Source organism: Pinus tabuliformis, chromosome 4_2, assembly GCF_031772625.1.
Source record: "Pinus tabuliformis cultivar Carrire ecotype Pingquan chromosome 4_2, CPIR1, whole genome shotgun sequence".
NCBI classification, from domain to species: domain Eukaryota; kingdom Viridiplantae; phylum Streptophyta; class Pinopsida; order Pinales; family Pinaceae; genus Pinus; species Pinus tabuliformis.
In genome coordinates, this window is record NC_142304.1 from 517,618,109 (window position 1) to 517,639,954 (window position 21,846).

General features: G+C 38.6%; 1 protein-coding gene across 1 annotated transcript; it reads left to right on the forward strand.

Moving 5' to 3' along the window:
- Positions 1–3,412: 3,412 nt before the first annotated feature.
- Positions 3,413–8,933, forward strand: LOC149170258 (uncharacterized). The gene is made up of 3 exons (XM_089425490.1): positions 3,413–3,880; positions 4,021–4,580; positions 4,712–8,933. Exons 1-3 carry the CDS (start codon positions 3,413–3,415, stop codon positions 8,931–8,933), a joined length of 5,250 nt encoding a protein of 1,749 aa, XP_089281616.1.
- Positions 8,934–21,846: the final 12,913 nt, after the last annotated feature.

The window sequence follows — 21,846 nt, forward strand, 5'->3', positions numbered from 1 at the left end:
TTATGATTATTTTCTAAATACTAAATAGTTGAAATTGTTTCTAGCCACATTGAAAGATGGGGATCTCAAATGGTTTGTGGGTTTAGGAACTAATTTTATAAGGACATGCCATAACATGGAAATATTATTCTTAGAGACATGTAAGAATTATTACATACATCATGACCTTCGAGAAGAAGCTTTTAAAATGAATCAAAAAGAAGATGAAAGTCTTGAATATTTAGTGGAGAGATTTACATATAATGTTGAAAGAGCTAAATTGCGTGATTTATGAATTTACACATTAAAAAATATCCTACTAAGAGCTATAAGGGATGAATGGATTGATCTTGTTAACCTAACGGGTATAGGAGATGTGTATCAATTGTCATTTCGTTATATTTGTGAATTGTGTAAGCATATTTCAAGAGGAAAGCCAAAGTTTGGCAGGAATCCGAGAGATCTAGTTATGTCAAGAGTAAGTAAATATGCATCAGAAATAGTAAGTCAAACATAACTCAGTAATTTGCTTGATAACTTTAAAATTAATATTCTTGTTAATCTTAGTGAGAAATTTGATATGCTAAGAATATAAAACAAGCAAAAAGATGAAAATGTTGTTTTGTCTATATTTTGTCCTAGATGTAGGAAGAAACATGAATTATTAGAATGTCCTCTTGATAGTATTGAAATTTGTGTTATATGTGCAGAGACTCATGCTACAAAGGATTGCCCTTCAATACCAGGATTAAAGGTTGTTTACCAGGAAGAAGCTAGGACAAGTCAAACATAATAACTTTGCTATGTTGCTCCTAAAAGACCTTGACAACCTTGTCAAACAAGTATGGCGCAAGCAAATTCAATCTTATGCACACCCTCAAAGTAATTGGAACAAACCCCTACCTTGGAAAACGTGGCCAACTTAAAGGCTCAAAATTCATCTTGGTCACAAGGATGACAACGTTCTTATGGTAGAAATCCCCAATACCCTCAATCTTTCCAATAATATCCTAAATACCAACCTTGATATTATTCTCTACCCCAACCTCCACAGCCTATCCAACCATGATTCCAACCTCAATTGACTACAATTCAACCCCTTCCATTACCATCCACCTTATTTCCTCAAAAATCAAACCAACTACCTACACAACCACTGCCCAATTCCAATAATAAAGCAGCTCAACAACCCATTTACAAGCTTACATGATAGCTCTTGTAGATTTAAATGATGTCCAACTTATATCTAGTCGAGTTTACAAAATAAAACACCTCATGTTGTCATTCAAGAATATGTTGAAAAATGAAACAAGAAATTCTCAATTTGTTTTTCCCTTCATTAAATTGAGAAAAATTGAATTTCCATAATAGTAGATAATTTGGATGATCTTAACTTGTGTGACATGGCTTGTGTCACCCAGTTTACTCGGTAAATTCAAGTTGGAGGAGTTAGAGTTCAGTTAAGCATGTGTGATTACTAATTTGTAGCAATCAAGGTAAGTTATCTAAGGTTCTTTTCAATTAAACTAGTTCTAGCTGTTGGAGGAACTAATGGAGGGTCAAGTTGTTCAATGGCGCTTCTGTCAAACTCAATGATTATCCAGTTAAGTGATCATTCAACCTGAAATAGCTAGTGCGTGCAGAGAATTCGAGTTCCCCGGGCTTGGTGGTGATTCTAAGGTAGTGTAACATCAGTTGTAGACTAGTCTTGAGTGTATTGGTGTTGCATGCAGTCAAATGATCAGCCTAAGGAATTATGCAATTCAATTTGAGGAATTTCCTAAATAATAGGGGCATAATTCCTCAAGGAACAACGCAAGGAAATAGGAGCTCAATCAGATAAAAAAATTGACTAAGTATGGGTCAAAGGCCTTCATTGAGCAGAGAGATAGGTTGTGCACTTGTAGGGTGTGCTCAGTTGAGCAAAGCAATTGTAATACATCTCTATTAATTTGATTAATGCAAGTAGGCATTAGGGTTTTTAGCATATTGCTTTCCCCAGATAAAAATACTTGTTTCATGTGTGTTATTTCTTCTTGCATGTCCAAGATTTTTGTTCTAAATTGTGAATTAATGTCCTTAGAGCAGTAGAGTAGGTTTGTGTCTTGTGATTTTGATTAAACTTCATGAGCAATTGCAAATCTATAACCTAATTTCTACAAAATATAAAGAGGATAAAACTCCTGAAAAGTAAAATACTTCCTGAAAGGAAGAAATTCCTACACAAATAGATGACAACGAAATAAGACCAACTCCAATAACTCCTCTAACAGAGAAACCCTCTATTTTCTTATAGAATCCTTCATTCTAGAAATATTACAAATTTATAAAGGTATAGAGAAGCAAATAACATTACCAAATTATGATATGTTAGATGAGTTGAAAATTATTTGCATTAAAATCCCTTTGCTTAAAGCAATAAAGGAAATTCCTATTTTTACAAAAACAATAAAGGAGTTGTGTATTAGAAAACCTAAAAGAAAAAGAAAAGAAATACAAAAAGTGCAACTCATAGGAAAAATGGCAAATATTATGATGGGAAAAACAATAGTTGAAAAATAATTAGATCCAAGAAGTCCCATTGTAAAGACCCACATCAATAATATTTAAATTACAAACACATTGATTAATTTAGGTGCAGCGATAAATGTCATTACTAGGAATACTATGGATATATTAAAATTAGTTAATCTTCAATATACTCCTACTCTATTACAATTAGCAGACAAAATTGTTATCAAACTAGAGGATATATTAGAGGTTGTATCAATATCCATAGATTCATAAGAGTATCATGTTTATTTTATGATATTAACTCCCAAAACTAATCCACGAGGTCATCCATTGATTCTTGGTAGGCCATGGTTAGCCACAATCGATGCATTTATTAGTTGTATATATGGAGATATGTTTATTTCTTATGGAAATACCACTAAAAAGTTCACATTATATCCACCAGCATAGAAATAATTTAAATAGAGAATGAAGAATGGATTGAAGAGGACGATGAAGATTATGAAGACATTCAACCAATTCTAACTATCTCACTGAATGATAAGGAAGGTCAATTAATGAATTTAATGAATAGCCATGATTTTTCTTCATATTGTGAACACAATTATTGTGTGCATATGTTAGAACAAAATTTTCAAGAAGATTGTGGTATTGAATACTTTCCATCTTGATAATTCAAAATATCATTAAACTCAATGAAAAAATTTGGCAATTCTTTGGTAGAAATTAATCGAGGAAAAACATTAAATATCAACAATAACTTGGACGAATTTCAAAAGAAATAATTGATTAAGATGTTGTAGAAACATTCCTCTGCATTTAAGGATTTTGTGAAAAATATACTCATATTATTGTATGTCATATCGTTGCGCTGCTGCAACCCTAGCCGCGTTGTCTGAACCCTCACGCGACCTCCCCCATGGAGTCTGGAGGTGGCCCTGCGGCCCCTCCACCCTTACCTCCGGAGCTCAAAGCTTTCAAATCTCTGGTAGTTGCTGCAGGGAAACGCCAACCCACGGGCCCACAGCAAAAGTTTGTTAAAAAACTGGACAGTATCCCCAAGGTGACCTTGCCAGTGGAGGAAACCTGTAGATCAGCACTGAATCTTGCAGAAAGAGGCCTCATTGGCCAGTTTACCGGACTGTGGCCATCCCCGAGAGCAGTCGAAGAATGGGTTAAAAGAAACTGGTTACCACTGGTTAACGAAGGAATAAAGAGCCACTTCGTAGGCAAAGGGTTCTTCGTCTTCTTGTTTGAAAATGCAGAGGACAGAAGCCTGATCTTCAGAAATGGGCCATACTTCATGGGCCCTCAAGGCCTCTACTTGAACAAATGGTCTCCAGATTTCGATCCAGCACAAGATGTTCCCAAGGTTGTTCCTGTCTGGGTGCACCTCCCGCATCTTCCCCTTCATTGCTGGAGTCACTAGGGAGATACATAGATCAGGCCCCAAGGAAGGATCAATTCTCCTGCGCTCGGATCTGCGTGGAGGTTGACCTGGAAATAGGATTACCCGAAGCAATACAGCTATCGGTGGCAGACTGGACACATATCCAAGAGCTCGACTACGAACAGCTGCCTTTCAAGTGCCGACACTGTCATGAGTACGGGCACTTTGCAAGATACTGCAAAAAGAGAAACGAGGAGACAACAGAGAAGGAAAAGGGAGAACAATGGAAACAGGCAAAGAAACCAACAAGCAGCAGACAGAGCAACAAAAATAAGGCCAAAGAGACAGAGAATAAAGTAGGAAATGGAAGTACAAGCAATCAAAACACCGGAAGCAGAGACACAAACAGCAATGAGGGGGACAAAAACCCCTTTGAAATTCTCACGCCGCCTTCAGATCCTCCAGAGGCAGAGAATGAAGATCCACCTCAGGCGGAGAATATCGACACCATAGATCCAGGTAATAACTCAATCCCTAACCCAGGCAATATTTCCTCCCCTTCCTATGCAGATATTATCAAACAAAAGAAGAAAACCACAGAGAACATGGGCTCATCAGATGAGGAAACATTTGAAAGGCCAGCAAAAAAGGCTGGACGAAGAACAAACAAGGAAAACAGAGAAGAGGAGTCAGAAAGGCAAAAAACCCTAGGCAGTCAAGCCACCATAGAAATGACACTTGGGAGGAATATCAGGCCTAGGGCCCCCAAAGGAGGAGGGCCTACCCCTATAAGTGGTAAATGATGCAGCTGATCTCTTGGAACTGCAGGGGTTTGGGGAATCCCACAAAAGCAGAAGCCATAAAAGATCTTTTGAAAATGGAACCCACAGACATCCTCATGCTCCAAGAAACAAAAGTAGAAGGAGAGATCCTTCTAAGTACCTGTAACACCAAATGGAAATTCGACTCTGGAAAGGTTGTGAGTGCAAGAGGCACGGCTGGAGGAATAGGAACATTCTGGGCAAAAAATTCTTTCTCTCTAGAAAGATCATTCGAGACCCAGCATTGGATATATACAGAACTACGGCATATAGCAAGCAATCTCAGCATAGACTTGTTTAATATGTATGTTCCTGTTCACTACGAGGAAAAGAGAGAGTGCTGGAAGACGCTATCAGAGTTTTTAGATCACAACAATCCCAGGAACATAATTATAGGAGGCGATCTGAATATCATCCTTGATCCTAAAGAGAAGAGAGGAGGGACTTACTCAAGAGACCCTTTTCTTACCATAGTGGAGAACATAATATTACAGAGAGAATTAGTAGACTTCAAGCCTGTTAAAGGAAAATATACATGGACCAATAACAGAACAGGAGAAAATCATATTGCAGCAAGGTTGGATAGATTCCTCGTCAGCAGCTCTATAATGATGGGAAAAAGAATAGTCATCAATAAGATCCTTCCAAAGCTCAGCTCGGATCACAAACCTGTCCTCCTCTGCCTGAAAGATGAAGAGGATCTAGGACCCCTCCCCTTTCGCTTCAGTCCTCTCTGGGCGGAAAGAGAGGGATTCATGGAAACAGTGCAAGCAGCTTGGAGCACAGAAGTCTCAGGCTCCCCAAGCTATGTTTGGGAGCAAAAAATAAAAAATACAAAGAAGGCTCTTAAAGAGTGGATAAAGAAACCTATGAAAACTCCCATCAGTCAGAGGAAAGAGGCAGTCACACAGCTGGAAGAAATACAATTTGATTTGGAAGAGAAAGACATCCATTCCTTGGACCTAGACCAAGAAAAAATTGCACAAAGGAAAACATATTGTTCTTTTAGAAACGAGGAAGAGTACTGGCGTCTAAAGTCTCGCAGCCTGTGGCTTAAAGCTGGGGACAGAAATACCACATACTTCCATAAACAGTTTAGGGCTCGACTCAGCCGAAACCATATAGCAGAAATCACATTATCAAATGGACAGGTTTGCAAAGGATTCGCCCAAATCAAGGAAGCTGCTGTAAATCACTTCCAAACTCTACTTACAGCAGAAAAAGAGGGGAGTGAGGAAGACACACTAGAGTTCCTCGCTAACATTCCAAAGCTAATCAGTACGGAGGATAATGAAAACCTCATGAGCTCAGTAACGGAAGAAGAAGTATCCAATATTGTGTGGTCTATGGAGCCTGATAAAGCGCCAGGACCCGATGGTTTTACAATCCATTTCTATAGAATCTGCTGGACATTAGTCAAACCAGATCTCCTCAGAATGATACGTGGATTCATGAGAAAGGCAAGGATTGGGGGCGGAATCAACTCAACCTTTCTTGCCTTAATTCCTAAGGAGACAAATCCAAGATCTTTTGACAGGTACAGGCCGATATCTCTATGCAATGCGTCCTATAAGATAGTGTCCAAACTTCTGGCGAGCAGAATCAAGCCTCTCTTGCAAAAGCTCATTTCTCCAGCTCAGGGGGGATTTGTGAAAGGAAGACACATCCTGGATAATGTTATCCAAGTCCAAGAAGCTTTGCACTCGAGCCATTCACGCAAGGAACAAGGTATGCTTATAAAATTGGACATGTGTAATGCTTTTGATAGAGTTAATCGCTCCTTTCTGTACAGGGTCCTTACAGCCTTTGGTTTCAATCAAGAGTTTATAAATCTAATCAAAGCATGTCTAGAAAAGATCTGGATAGCCCCAATGGTAAACGGCAGACCAGCAGATTTCTTCTTAGCCACCAGGGGACTGAGGCAGGGCTGCCCTTTGTCACCATTTCTTTACATACTAATGGCAGACTCTCTGAGCAGAAAATTATCTTTGGAAAAACAAAATGGTAATCTCCCTGGAATCAAGATTGTGAAAGAAATCGACCCATTGAACCACGCGTTGTTTGCGGATGACTCACTGTTGCTTGGGGGCGCATCACCACAAATTGCGAACTCCTTCAAGATCATTCTCAAAAAGTTCTGCAGCATCTCTGGAGCGTTAATCAGTGAAAGGAAAAGTGTTGTCTATGGGTGGAACACAGATCAGCAGACCATCAACAGAATTGCCAGCAACCTGGGCTTCAATGGATACGCAGATTGGGACAAATTCAAATATTTGGGTCTTCCAATAACAAAGGGATCCAACAGGAACCAACTGTGGGAAGAGGTGATTTCCAAATTTAAGAAAAAGATCGCAGGATGGGGGGGTTATTGGCTCACCACAGGAGGTAAACTCACGCTCATTAGAGCTGTACTCTCGGCACTTCCAACGTTCCAGGCCTCCTTAATGCTAGCTCCAAAGCAAATCTCAGATCAGATCTCCAGTCTTATGCGAAATTTCCTGTGGAATGGAGGGCGAGGAAATGACAATAGATTCCATCTGATAAATTGGGAAACAGCGAAAAGACCTATGGAGGAAGGAGGACTCCAAATACGAGATCCTCTTCTAGCAAATGTAGTGCTGGGATGCAAATTACTGTGGCAGCTGCTCGATGAGCCTAGTCACCCTGTCAGCCTGATATTAAAACACAAATACTTCAAACATCAGTCAATCAGAACCTTCATTCCGGAGAAAGCCCCTAAAGGAACGCAAGCCTGGAAGTTATGCAGCAAAGGTATCGAATTTTTCAAAACTTACCTGTACAAAATTCCTGGGAACGGCAAGAACACTCTGTTATGGAAAGACAGAGTCATGGGACACCCTCCCCTCAAAGATAACAGTGAAATTGCAGAGATAAGATTATGGCTACAGTCAAAAGGAATCCGTAAGATTGAAGACATCGCTGGATGGGACAACAGAGGAGAGTGGCAACGCTGGAATTTCCCCAAGGCACCAGCGCACCTCACCACACAGCTTCACGCCCTTAAAAAGGCGATTACAGACTTCGCTCCAGTTCATAGAGATGAAGAAGACACCTGGGGATGGGGGAAGACGGGTGTGTACACAGCAAGGCAAGGATATCTACAAATGCAAAGTAAAAAGAACTCGCCACATCCGAAAGAAGTATGGAAGCAGGTATGGGACAGTTTTAGCATTCCTAAGATTAACTTTTTCTTTTGGACTCTGTTCCATAATAAAATCTTAACCGGAGAAAACCTATGCAAGAGAAACATAGCAGGTCCCCACCGATGTGTTCTATGCAAAAATGCACTGGAAACCACAGATCACTTGTTTATTAATTGTGAGTATGCCAAGAAGGCTTGGAATAGTTTTCTGACTGGATTAAATGTGAGACCCTCAGCTCACTGTACGATAGCAGAAATGTTCACCACTTGGAAAGCCAGTTACCCACATAATATTGCTGGCAAATCTCTATGGTACAAGATATGGATTGCTGCTCCAAAATACGTATGCTGGAAGCTCTGGCTTGCCCGGAACGAAATTATCTTCAACCAAAATGAAATATCAGTAGAAAAAGTGGCAGAACAGGCAAAGAAACTCCTTCTTGAAACCCTGAATTATTCTTCAGTCAAAGATGACAATTCCCTTCGAACAGAGGAAAAGGCCTGGCTGGACGGTTTCTCATTCATTACCAGACCGTCAGCAATCACTCGGCCAACCCACAAGGAAAGATGGCAGATCCGAGAATCCGAGGATAGATTTCAGCAGTGGTGGAAATCCCAGGGAAAGTGTACTATCTTCTTTGACGGCGCTTCAAAAGGCAATCCAGGCACATCAGGAGCAGGAGGGGTAATTTACTATCCGAATGGAGAAAAAGAAGATTTCAGTTGGGGACTAGGAACGAAAACCAACAACCAGGCAGAAGTTCTTGGTCTCTTAAAAGCCTGCCAATTAGCCAGAAAAGAAAACCAAAGAGAAATCATTATTTGTGGGGACTCAGAACTGCTGATAAAGGCATTAAGAAACAAGGAATGGTTAAAGGATCCTCTGTTAAATAAACAGCTCTCAAGAGTGAACAGAATTCTGAAGGACTTCTCCTCGGTGCAAACATTTCATATCCTCAGAGATTTAAACAAGGAAGCGGACAGACTGGCAAACACAGGCTGCACTCAGCAAAGTGAAATGATCAGCATAAACGCAGGAGCTTTGGAAATGGCAATCATCCCTTAACCGGGAGAGGCGCTCATGTAAACCCATGAATTGTAATTTGGTTGATTAGGCTTTGCCCAACCTGGAATTCTCAATAAAATACAACCGTTTCAGTTAAAAAAAAAAAAAAAAAACATTCCTCTGCATTTGCATGGGAATGTACTGACATGAAAATAATCATTCCAAATACATCTACACATCATATTTACATACAAGAGAATTCCATACCTATAAGACAACCATAGGGAAGGATGAATCCTAATCCGAGGGAGATTGTTAAAGAAGAATTACAGAAATTGCTCAATGTGAATTTTATTTATCCAATTTCAGATAGCCAATGGGTTTCACCCGTGGTTATTGTGTTGAAGAAAAATGGAAAATCGAGATTATGCATAGATTATAAAGAATTAAACAAAGAAACTCTAAAATATCATTTTCCATTACTTTTTATTGATCAAGTATCAGATACACTAGCAGGGAAGAAATATTTCTCTTTTCTTGATGGTTTCAGCAGATACAACTAGATTCAACCTGCACCTGATGATCAAGATAAGACAACTTTTACATGTCCACGGGGTACATATGCTTATATAGTACCTCCCTTTGGTTTATGCAATGCACCTACTACATTCCAAAGAGTGGTATTTGGTATCTTTTCTAACTTGGTCGTGATTATGTACAAGTTTATATGGATGATTTTACTGTTTATGGGGATACTTTTAAAGAAGCTACAAAAAATGGAAAAAGTCCTTAGGTGTAAACAAGCTAATCTTTCATTAAGTAATGAAAATTTATTTATGATGTTTAATGAAGGAATTATTTTGGGTCATCATATTTGAGGTTCCGAAATCAAAGTGGATTCATCAAAAGTTGAAGTCATCTCCAAATTTTCAATACCAACATGTAAAAGGGATGTTTGAAGTTTTCTTGGATTCACGTCTTACTACAGAAGGTTTATAGAAAAATTCACAAATCTTGCTTCACCACTTTTCAAATTACTCACTAAATATTGTGAATTTCATTAGAAATTTGATTATCGAAAAAATTTTGAATTGTTGAAACATAAAATTTATGAGGCACCTATTTTAAGAGGGCCAAATTGGTCCCTTCCATTTCATATTTCTACAGACTTCATCTATAGAAGTAGTGATAGAAGAACCTACATCTACAGTTGAAGGAGTTTTCTTACTTTCTTCAACAAGTGAACAACTCATTGGACAAGAGTTACAAGTACCTATTGAGGAAGTAGACGAAGAGGAAGAAGAAACCTTTCATGAAGAACCTTTGATAGAGGAACCAAAGGAAGACAATGCAATTGAAGAACCTTACATAAGATTTGAAGAATAAACAATGGCAGAAGGAGAATGAGAGGTTCATAACAAAGAAGAAAGACCACTAATTGGTGGAGGCCGAGGAGGTAGAATTATACCGAACAACAATTGATCTGGTCATTAGAATATGTGTTTGCAAAGATGAAGCACCTGAGATACTGAAAGCATGTCATGATGAGCCTTGTGGAGGGAAATTTTCTGACATACGAAATACATATAAAGTACTTCTTTTGGGATATTATTGGCCTTCCCTTTTCAAGGATGTCGAGGAATATGTCAAAAAATGTGATAGTTGTCAAAGGATGGGTAGGCCTATCCAATTGGATGAGATTCCCCTATCACCACAGGTATTAATAAAACCTTTTGATAAATGGGCTCTAGATTTTGTTGGACCCATTAATCCTCCATCCAAGCAAAAAAGGTGGCTAGTATAATTTGGTGTTCTTGGTTTTGGTATCTTTCTGAATGTTTTTTTACGGAGGTGACTAATATTGTGACGTTGCTGCTCGTTCTTTTGAGTGAGTGGTTTGGTCTATGGGAAATTTCTCACATGGAAGCTTATTTTGAATCGAATTTTCTTGAGGGAAACCAAGATCTGTGGTGGTTCTTGTTTTTGTTGTGTATCACAGGGAAAATTCACTAGGTTGGTTGAGGAACCATTTGTCGACTAGATTTCACAACTTTGGTTAGCCTTTACCTATTTATATCTCTTGTGGTGTTGGGTTTGTTGTTGCATGACTTTGGTCTGAGAATTGTTGTTGGGCCTCCTCTGTTATGGTTGTGGGCTACTGGTGGGGTTAAGTCGGTCAAGGTTTCTGGAAGGGTGTTGGCAAGTAAGACTCAGTGGGAGGTCTGGCTTGGGCAAGATTGTGAAGGCATGTGTGGTGGTTGTGGTAAAGTTCACATTTGTTCGAGTGAGTTCTGGTGGTAAATTCTTCTTGGGTGGCTGGGTTCTCTTCTACAACTCAGGTAAGCAATTCTTGGGTGTCGACAACCATGCCTAGTCAGCATGGCCATCCCTGTCGCAGAGGTGGGTAGCACAGCCCTATCGGGCGCCTAGCCAATGACCTTAGCTCGGTGTCAAAGGATTCGGTCAACGGGGAATCAGTGGGTGATGTTTCCCATGCTCGCGCTCATTCTCCAAGCATAGTGGAGGCACCAACCATGCTAGAAACGATTGTTTAACAACTAAGAGGAGTCCAGGCCAATTTGGACATTCTAAGAGAGCATCGTTATGAAAATAAGGACGAATTGGTGGCATACATGAACGATATTCAATTCAACCTCAATGAGACTTTAGAGTATATCGAGAGCATTCGATGGAACCAACGACACCTCAGCGACTGTCTGCGTGACTTGGAGGCTCAAGTAGAGCACATTGACTTTCATATGCATGAGTGAGATGGCTTTCCAGTAGTTCCTCCTGGGCTTTCTCCTCGCCATCCTCTGTGATATGATGTTCTTAGATTCTCTGTCTTTTTTGCCGCCTTTTTTTCTGTGTAAGTCTAGTTAACCTATCGACAATAATGGTTGTATGGTTAATTGTGATGGTTCACCAAGGCCTCTTTCCTCCTCCATTTTTTGCTCACTCATGAATCAAGGGCTGCCAGACCCCCCCCATAAAGGAAGAGAGAGCAGACTAAGCATCTCAGCTATTGACGGGAATTTCGCCTGCATCAGATCCCCAATTCTTGTTCACCCTGGATGATCATGCTGGGTGAATTGTTACCTCGTATGATCGTGCTAGGTGAGCAACAGCCGCTTCGCCACAGTACTTACTTATGGGCTAATAGATCACACTTTGGCCATTGAACCAGAAATCTTCACCGATACAGACGGACAGACAGCTGGAGAAGAATTATGTATGCCTCTATGCTGGCTGATTACTGGGGAGATCTAAGGCAGTGCAGTAGGATGGCTATAATCCCTATATGGATGGGTGGATGACTGGGCTTTGGTGACCCCGGCTGTGAGAAGAAACCTACTCGGAAGTAGTTGCCATAAAGCTGGGTAATAGATCCTCCCTGCTTGCTTCCAAGTAGTTGCCTACCCCAAACCCCTTCGTTCGCTATTTATAGCCCTAGCTTGCATTCTCTAGCTCCCCTCGCATTCACCTTTGGTTTACTTGAAGCCAAGGGAGCCGTGAAGTCAATTTTTGTACTCTAGTTTACTATGTTGATAATATAAAAATGCTTTTTTGATCAACAAAATAAATAAATTATTTACATCAAGAAAATAATTAAAAAATAAAATGTTAATATATTACATATGTGTGTGTGTGCGCGCTTAATGTTTTACATTAGTGAATAAGTAAATATTTATAATCAAAACACAACTAATACAAAATCAACAATGATTATTATAGTCCTTGCTTGATTATGTACATATGGAAAGATAATTTTTTATGTTCATATATATAATACTGATTTTTAATATTAAATATTATATAAGGAGATAAATATTAATAATTAATAATAGTTATTTTCCATTTTTTCTAGTTCTTTTCCATTTTTCTACTCATATATATAATATTAAATAAAAATTAATAAAGGATAATGGAAGGACAAAAATAAATTAAATAGTAGAATGAATCACTCAATACCAAATATTATATAAATGTATATCAATAATAAAAAAATGTATATATATAATAATGGGTATATGCTTATTATACCTTTTTAGACATGGTATTACACATTCATTTTTGCTTTGATTTTTGACCAAAAATTTATGCCGCTTATCCATAGTTTAACATTGAGAATTCATTTTTTTTATTTATCATTATTATTATTTAAATTTATTTATTTGTAAAATGATTGGTTGAAGACTTATTATGGGCTCTTTAGTAACTTCTATTTCTCTTAGTCACTAATTTCTTTTTCCTCCATATTTTCAATTTAAAATGACTTACGACATTGAGTTTTAGTTTGAATTGTATATTAATTTGCCTTTGACAAAAAAAATTTGGTGCTTATCCATAGTTTAACATGAATTCAATTAAGAAGAGTCTTTTCAGTAGAAAACACATAGGAGAAAATTTTGCCGACACGTTTTGAACTATCTAGTGTGGTTCATCATCAAGACCTTATGAAAATGCATATCATAACATAGGCTTAAATAAAGGGTGATGTAGAGACCAAAAGATCATATAACGACTTAGAATTAATACTTTAATAATGATTATTAAGATCAAATAATATTCCTATAATGGTTAGTTTAAGAATAATAATTTATAATTTATAATAATAATTAAAAATAATAACAGTATTAATAGTATTAATTAAGAAAGATCCAGAGACATAAACATTAATAAGAAACAAACAATCCAAGTCAAACAAATACAGGGAACATAGTCAAAAAATAAAAATAAAATAAATAAATAGGAGTCACAACCTCATTAATGAGTCAAGATCTTATAACAAAAATAATAATTAAAGGAAACTAAAATTAAAACAAAGCAATCAAAAGGGAAGGTAAAATTATTATAGATAGATAGATATATGTGTGTGTGTGGGTGTGTAGTAGACACTATTGTACTAAGGCTTTCCTCAAAGTTGAAAAAGGTCCTAAGGCTAAGAAAGAAACCAAGCATCATTTTTTTTAGGTTCATCTCCCTTTTATCCAAGGAACTACGAACAAATTGTGAGGATCCTAAAGAAGCATAAAGTTCCTTCAACCTTTATGCCTCTAAATACAATCTGAAGCTCCCCAAGATCCGTTAAAGACCCTGTGGACCCCAAAAATACGAAAGGTGTTTATGTTATCCGTTGCTCTTGTGGGACACCCTACATTGGTGAGACTAGTCGGTCGATTAATCAAAATATTCGTGAGCATGCAACTGACATCAAACATGGCAAGACTCGTTCCTCTGCTTTGGCAGAACATGTAGAAAAATCTAGGCATTACATCTGCATTGAGGAAGCCCATGACATTGTCAAGGTTAGTTATTTCCATTATCGTAAATTCAGTGAGGCCTTGGAAATCGAAAAAAGATCCAATAATTTAAATAGAAACGATGGTTGGAATATTAGCAGAAGTTGGGTCCTTGTCCTCTTCCTAGTTTGTTTTTGTTTGCGGATTGTTTTGTTTTTTAAGGTTTGACGTTTCTATTTTTTTTGTATATAGGTATTTGCATTTAATCTTAATATTCTTTTGATCTGTTTTCTCACTTAAAAATAAATAAATAAATAAATAAAATTCTCTCCCTTTTGATTGCTTTGTTTTAATTTTAGTCTCATTTAATTATTATTTTTGTTATAGGATCTTGACTCATTAATGAGGTCTCTCTCTCTCTCTCTCTCTCTCTCTCTCTCTCTATATATATATATATATATATATATATATAACTTTGTTCTCTATCTTTGGTTGACTTGGATTGTTTGTTTCTTATTATTGTTTATGTTTTTGGTTCTCTCATATATATATATATATATATATATATCATAAATTATAATATTATTATTCTTAAACTAGTCGTTATAGGAATATTATTGATCTTAATAATCATTATTAAAATATTATTTTTCATAAACTAGCCATTATATATATATATATATATATATATATATATATATATTTACCCTCCCTTTTGATTGCTTTGTTTTAATTTTAGTCTCTTTTAATTATTATTTTTGGTATAGGATCTTGACTCAATCACATCTTGACTCCTATTTTTTTTTACTTGGATTGTTTGTTTCTTATTAATGTTTACATTTTTTTATCTTTATTAATTAATGTTAATATTAATATTTTATTTTCTTTTAATTATTATTATAAAATATAATATTATTATTGTTAAACTAGTCATTATAGGAATATTATTTGATCTTAATAATCATTATTAAACTATTATTATTCTTAAACTAGTAGCCATTATAGGAATATTATCATTATTAAAATATTAATTTTCATAAACTAGTCGTTATATGATCTTTTGGTCTCTATGTCGCAATCTATTTAAGCTTGTGCCGTGATCAACATCTTCATCTGGTCCCTCATGATGAACCACACTAGCTTTCTCCTATGTGATTTCTACCGAAAAGACTCTTCTTAATGTAATATGGATCACACAAGCCTGAATTTAGAAATGAATACATTTTTTTGTTATTTTTAATTATTATTTAAATTTATTTATTTGTAAAGTGATTGGTTGAGGTCTTATTATGGGCTCTTTAGTAACTTCTACTTCTATTAATTAATAATAATAAAATAGATTTATTTCCTTTTTATTTTGATTTTTTTTCATTTTCTTATTATTTTCATCTTCATGAATTATAGTTTTTCTCCCTATCTTCAATTTAAGATAACTTATATATATATATATATATATATATATATATATATATATATATATATATATATATATTAAAGTGTATATATGTTAATATAATATTAATTGTTTTATTTTTGTGATGAATTATTTGCCTTTATTATTTTTTTGTTTAATTAAGTTATATTTAAGCTAAGTCGTTGGTACTAGCTACTATGTAGCCCTTGTTATTATATCAAAAGCATGTTTTAATATATATATATATATATATATATATATATATATATATATATATATATATATATATATATATATATATATATATATATGCGTGTGTGTGTATTTTTCCCCTGGAAAAATCGTAATCTTTCATTATTTTTGAAAAATTACATGTAGTAGATGCTTTGCAGCATATGCATCATTGGCCCTTGGCCATCTAGGTGTGTATCAATAAAAAATGGAGCTTTGTTTATCCAAAAAATGGTGCAGGTGTATCTATCTGATATCTACAAAATACATTCACCACGCAGGGCGATGTCCTTACTATAAAGTCTGTAAATGAAAAACATACTGAAATATATACAATGTATAGTCTGAGCAAGTTCCAAAAATAGGATTAGGGTCTCTCCGCCCTATGATATGTCTGATCAATATATGGCCTGTGATAGTATTGGTACTCATTTGTACCCCTTTGTTCTTGTATCATCCACTGGCCTCTGGGTAGTAGCGTGGCCTCCTTGGAAAGCCTATCAGCACTGCAGTTATGTTCCCTGTAAATATGATGACAAGAGATGGAATTAAATTGTGCTTTGAAAATGTTCACTTCATCCAAAATATTACTGAGAGTGTGTGCATGGCAAGCAGTAATGTCATTGAACCAATTTACAATAATTTTTGAGTCTCCATAAATTTGTAGATCGATGCATTCATGGCCAAGTGAAAAGTGCAGCAAATGGCGAAGGGTGATAAGTTCTGCAAAATTATTTGTCCCTTCTCCAAGCCCCATCTTAACCTTAAAATGATGTTGTTCAGATATGTACAGTATGAATCCTCCCCCACATCCTTGGTTCTGTGCAGCACCATCAAAAAATGCCCAAGGTGTATTTTTGTCAATGGGGGCAGGAGCAAGTGGTCTCCTAGGGCGAGATCTGATGGGATCAGGCAGTTTGTGATAAGATGAGATGATCTTGGCGGTGATATTCTGCCATCTAGCTATGGCTTCATCAAATATTATTCGATTTCGAGTCAGCCAGATGTTCCAGCATATGAGGAGAGGGAGACAGATCTGCTTTGATCCACGATGCGCACTACACCAGCTTTCCCAGGCATGGTTAATGTTCTCCCCCTCCCATCTGCTAGACAGTTGAATCAAAGAGGAGACAGTCTGCCAGAGGTTGATCAATGATTCACAATTAAGAAAGAGATGTTCTGTTGTTTCAGATGATTTTTTACAGAGGACACACCAGTGTGGTCCGTGAAGGGCACGGTGAGATAAGGATTCCCCCGTGGGGACCTTGTTGTTGAGCACGCACCAGAAGAAGAGTTTGGTTCTCGGAGGGGAGCTTAACTTCCAAATGCTCTGCCACCAATCGTGAGCCTGCTCTGGCTGTCTGTTAGATATCAGTCCGAGGTAACCGGCCTTTGGAGTGTATACTCCATTCTCCACAAGACACCAAACGAGTTCGTCAGGTCCCTCCTTAATCCTGATGTGAGATTCACTCAAAGCTGTTGTGTAGTCATGCCACGATTGGTGCCATTGAGGAGGGATGTTGAGCTGATGGACAGATTTCCAACTTTGAGTGAAAATGGTGGAATTCCTTTGATCTGCAATGTGAGCTATAACACTGATATCTTGCTGGTTTAGATGCAGAATTAAATCTCTCAGCAGATGGAACCTACCTCCCCCCCCAGTCTAGGGATCCAGTCCGATGCGCGCTTTTGTTCCATCATTTATCCTCCAGGCCAGATTGTTACGAATGATAGGTAGGGAGTGGAGAAGGGCCTTCCAAACAAATGATATACCTGTCCTCGGCCAGCTAGGCAGACGCACCCAATCCATGATCTGTAGAGGCCAAATGTATTTATGATAAGTGACAGAGGTCCAGAGGTTCTGTCCAGTTAGCAGAGTCCAACCCATTTTTGTTGCTAGTGCTTGGGCAAACAGAGCTAAGTCCTTTAATCCCCAACCTCCCCATTTTTTGGGCAAGGAAATCTTATTCCATCTGACCCAAGCGAATATCTTCTTATCTTGTTGTCCATTCCATAGGTATCTGTTGCAAATATGTTGTAGACGGGAAAGGATTTTCCTGGGGATCCATGCCAATGCCATCCAAAAAACAGGTGTGGCCTCCAAAACTGATTTGATAAGCACTAGTCGACCTGCTCTGGATAAGAATCTATGGCACCAGTTTGTGAGCCTTTTTTCCAACTTGATGACCAGCTAGATCCAGTCTGCAATTTTTTGGCCGAGGGGTTTGATCAAAAATCCCAGATATTTAAAACCATGGTCGAGTGGAAGAATACAGTATGGAAAGTGTTGCTGAGCAAATCGAGACTCATGGATGGATGTGTGGGCTAAAGTAATAGTGGATTTCCCATGGTTAGCCAGCATACCAGTAGCCTTAGAGAAAAGGGAAAGAACATTGGAGAAAGAGGCTGAGTCTCTGATACTACCATCGAGAAAAATGAGGACATCATCCACAAAAAGAAGGTGAGTGAGATAACATAGATCATTTATTTTGAGTCCACAAAGTCTGCCTTCCCTCTTTGCCTGTGCAAGGAGTCGGCTGAGACCTTCCATGACAATCAGGAAGAGTAAGGGGGAGAGGGGGCAACCCTGTCTGAGTCCCCTTTCAACATGAAAGAAATGAGAGGTTGATCCATTGATGAGAACACTGAAAGTTGGAGTAGTGATCCATGACATGATCCAGGTGGTGAAAGCATGCGGGAAGCCAAGGTGAATGAGAAGCATTTTGATGTAGAGCCAGCTAACTCGATCAAAAGCTTTTTCTAGATCGATCTTTAAGATGATACCTTTTAGCTTTTTAGACCGAATCGAGTGGATGGCCTCATGGGCTGTGCCAATGGCTTCATGTATTTGTCGATGCTCAAGGAAGGCGAACTGTTCAGATGATATATGATGTGAGAGAATAGGTCTGATCCGGTTGGAAATGATCTTTGCGATGATCTTGTAAAGATAGTTGTAGAGGGAGATGGGCCGAAAATCATTGAAGGATGAAGGGGAGTTAGACTTGGGAATGAGAGCAATGAAGGTGGAATTGATGGCATCATATAGTTTACCAGAGGTCCTGCATTCTTCCACAACTTTTAGTAGATCTTGCCCCAAGAGTTCATAAAAGGCGAGATAGAATTCGATCGACCATCCATCCGGCCCTGGACTTTTATCTTTTTTAAACCATTTCAGAGTTCCTTCGAGTTCGCCAGATGTTATAGGAGAGTTGAGCTCTTCTGCCGCATCATCATCCACAAATCGAGGAAAGTGGCCTGCAACATTGATGATGTTTGCTAGGCTTGACCCTTGGGGGGATTTGTAGAGATTCTAAAAGTGAGAGGTACCCAGGTGGGAGAGCTTATTGAAGGTGTCATCCACACCACCATCAGGTAGGGGCAAATACCATATTGTGTTAGTTACCTTTCTTCCCTTGGCATAGTTCTGAAAGAATTTTGTATTATCATCTCCTGCTTGTAGCCAGATAGCCTTGCTCTTAAGTCGCCAGGTTTCCTCTCTTTCCTTCAATATCCTTTCCTTCTGTTTCTCTAGCTCTATAAGGTGATATTTTTCACTTGCTGATGTAAATCCCAGGTTACGATCATCTGATAGCGCACTCAGTTTAGTCTCAATTAGAGATAAAGTGTGGTCATCCCTCTAATTTTTCTCTTTGGCCCAGGTGATGGAGAGGTGCTTGAGCTGGGTCAGATTGCAACAGAATCCCTCAGCGAGGGATCTATGTCTCGAGATGGGGTTTGCCTTCCATAAGTCAGAGACCAATTTGGTGTATCCAGGGTCCTGTAGCCAAATATGATTAAATTTAAAGGGTGGCTTGGGCTTTGGATGGGGGCCGAGGATCTCTAAGAATATGGGAGAGTGATCAGAAATACCCCCAGAACCTACCCATTACCTATATCGATGCAGCTGATGAAATAGAGGTACCTTAATAAAAAAACGATCTAGCCTTCTAGCAAGAGTTGCTTCCCCCACCCTTCTGTTCCTCCAAGTAGGAAGGGGTTTGTTCATGGGGACATCTGCAAGATTATGTTGTTCCAATAGATTCATCATGTACCCTGAGAGAGGATCCACTTGAGCTTGGGATCCCCAAGATTCCCCGAATCCTATGGAGAAATTGAGGTCACCCCCGAGGACCAGATGATCGGGGGAGGAGATCGAAAGATTGAGAAAGTGCTTCCAGAAGTCCTCTCGCTGATGACAGGGTCCATAAATGTTGATGACCCGTAGATTCATGCCAAGCTTGGCTGAGAAGATGTCCAATCCGATAAACCCCGATCCTCCCCAAGATGCTAATACCTTAATGGTACGAGGGTTATGCCCTATGGCTAATCCCCCAAAGCGTCCCATAGCATCAAGGGAGTAGAATTTCCAGCCAGGTTTTAAGGAGGCTAAAGATCTGGATATGAGTTCAGCATCTCCCAGGGTTTCTTGCAGCATGATGATGTCTATAGGCTCGGCTTCAAATAACCTACACAGGGCTAGTTTTTTGGAGGCACTAGCCATACCTCTGCAGTTAAATGAGAGGCACTTCATGGGGGAACCCTCCCGGGGTGTTTAGTGCTCTAAGAACCCCTTCCAAGGTAGATTGTTTGCCTGTGACAACTTCTGCCCCAGCCTTTTGAATAGCTTTAGTAAGATAGGATTTCCGACCACGAGATGAATGAAAAATAGAACCAGGGAGGGAGAGTCCCAGCCCTGTGTAGAGAGGTGAATGACCTTCGAGATGCGATCGGGAACGCAAATTATATTTGTGAGGCGGATCCATCCCGTCAGTAGAGGGAGGGGAAGGATTGGATGTAGAGGGAGGAAAATATGGAGTGGTGGTAGCTATGGTGGGCAAAGACAGGGCGAGAGTGCATTGTATAGTGGAGGTGTTCATAATAGATGAAGAATCATGAAATGTGCTGCATGAAATTGTAACAGGTTGAGAGGAAAGTGGAGTACCTGCTTTTTTCGCAGCCTCAGCAGCAGATCGTGATTGCGTCAAAGGAGGAGATGGTGTCCTGTGAGCTCCTTCTGCTACCATTGGAGTGCCAATTCGAACAGAGGCCCGAGGTGCCGGAACAGGGGTGCGGTCTGGGGAGGTAACAAATGGCCCCCGTTAGATTCAGTCTTTGCAGCCTTCCTCCAGTGATCAAACATGCTCTTACAAAGTGATTTTAGGGTGTCAAGGTCAAATTTTGTCATTTCAGTGAGTCTTCAATAAAATTTGGTCACTATGTATTAGGTCTAAGATTTGTTTTCACTCCTTCCAAATTCTTCTAAGTATTGGTCCATGTCACCATTCGAATGAGTGTACCATCATTAAAAGAGTTGTCATCATTATTTCATGTTCCAATGGGTCATTTTACACCTTGTTTGTGCTTCAGTTGTGCTCAAGTAAGACTCATTTCCCTCTCCTAGGGTTTTTGTTTCTAAGCAAGACAAAATGAATATGGAAAAAATGAGAGAGTTTTTTGTCCACAATAGGCCAAGGAAGAAAAACCTCCTTCACTTTTTACACAAGAGTCATGGTTTCAGAGAAATGTCAAAAATATAGTCGCTACAAGAGAGTTGTTGCACCTCTGGAGTGACCTTGGAAAAAAACAAATTTTCTCCTAGATGGAATGACCAAATGACTTGCTTGATGAGCCAAATGATAGGTAGACATAAATATATTTCAAATGCGCTATCATGAGCTCAATTTTGAGTTGAGGAAGACCTTTAAACGTTGACTGCAACAACACTATGCATTTTGGCAGCCTCATTCTGCACATTTTGACCAGTCTTGGGAGATTGAGCTTTTGATAGGGAAAATGAACTCCAAATTGAAAAATTCAAGATGTTCTAGAAATTAGACTTGACAAGCTTTCCAACGAGCTATCACACGCCCAATTTGGACATCGGGAAGGCTGTCAAAAGTGAGTTTGAAGTGGCGTTGCGCTTTTGAGGAGGGCACTGCGTTTTTGAGTTGGCGTTGCGCACCTAGCAGCATTTCTCTGTGCAATTTTACACAGGCGCTGCGCTTTCAGAGTGGCGCTGCACACCTGTGTGAGGTGTTGCGCTTCTACCCAGCAAGGCTCAAAATTGCTCCAAATCTCTAAAACT

What these genes read in the sequence shown, in the direction of transcription:
- LOC149170258 (XM_089425490.1), top strand. Translation starts at nt 3,413, where the DNA reads ATGGAGTCTGGAGGTGGCCCTGCGGCCCCTCCACCCTTACCTCCGGAG. An exon ending in CCAAGGTTGTTCCTGTCTGG is followed by an intron (nt 3,881 to 4,020) that starts GTGCACCTCCCG and finishes GAAGCAATACAG; the next exon opens with CTATCGGTGGCAGACTGGAC. An exon ending in AGAGAAGAGGAGTCAGAAAG is followed by an intron (nt 4,581 to 4,711) that starts GCAAAAAACCCT and finishes TTGGAACTGCAG; the next exon opens with GGGTTTGGGGAATCCCACAA.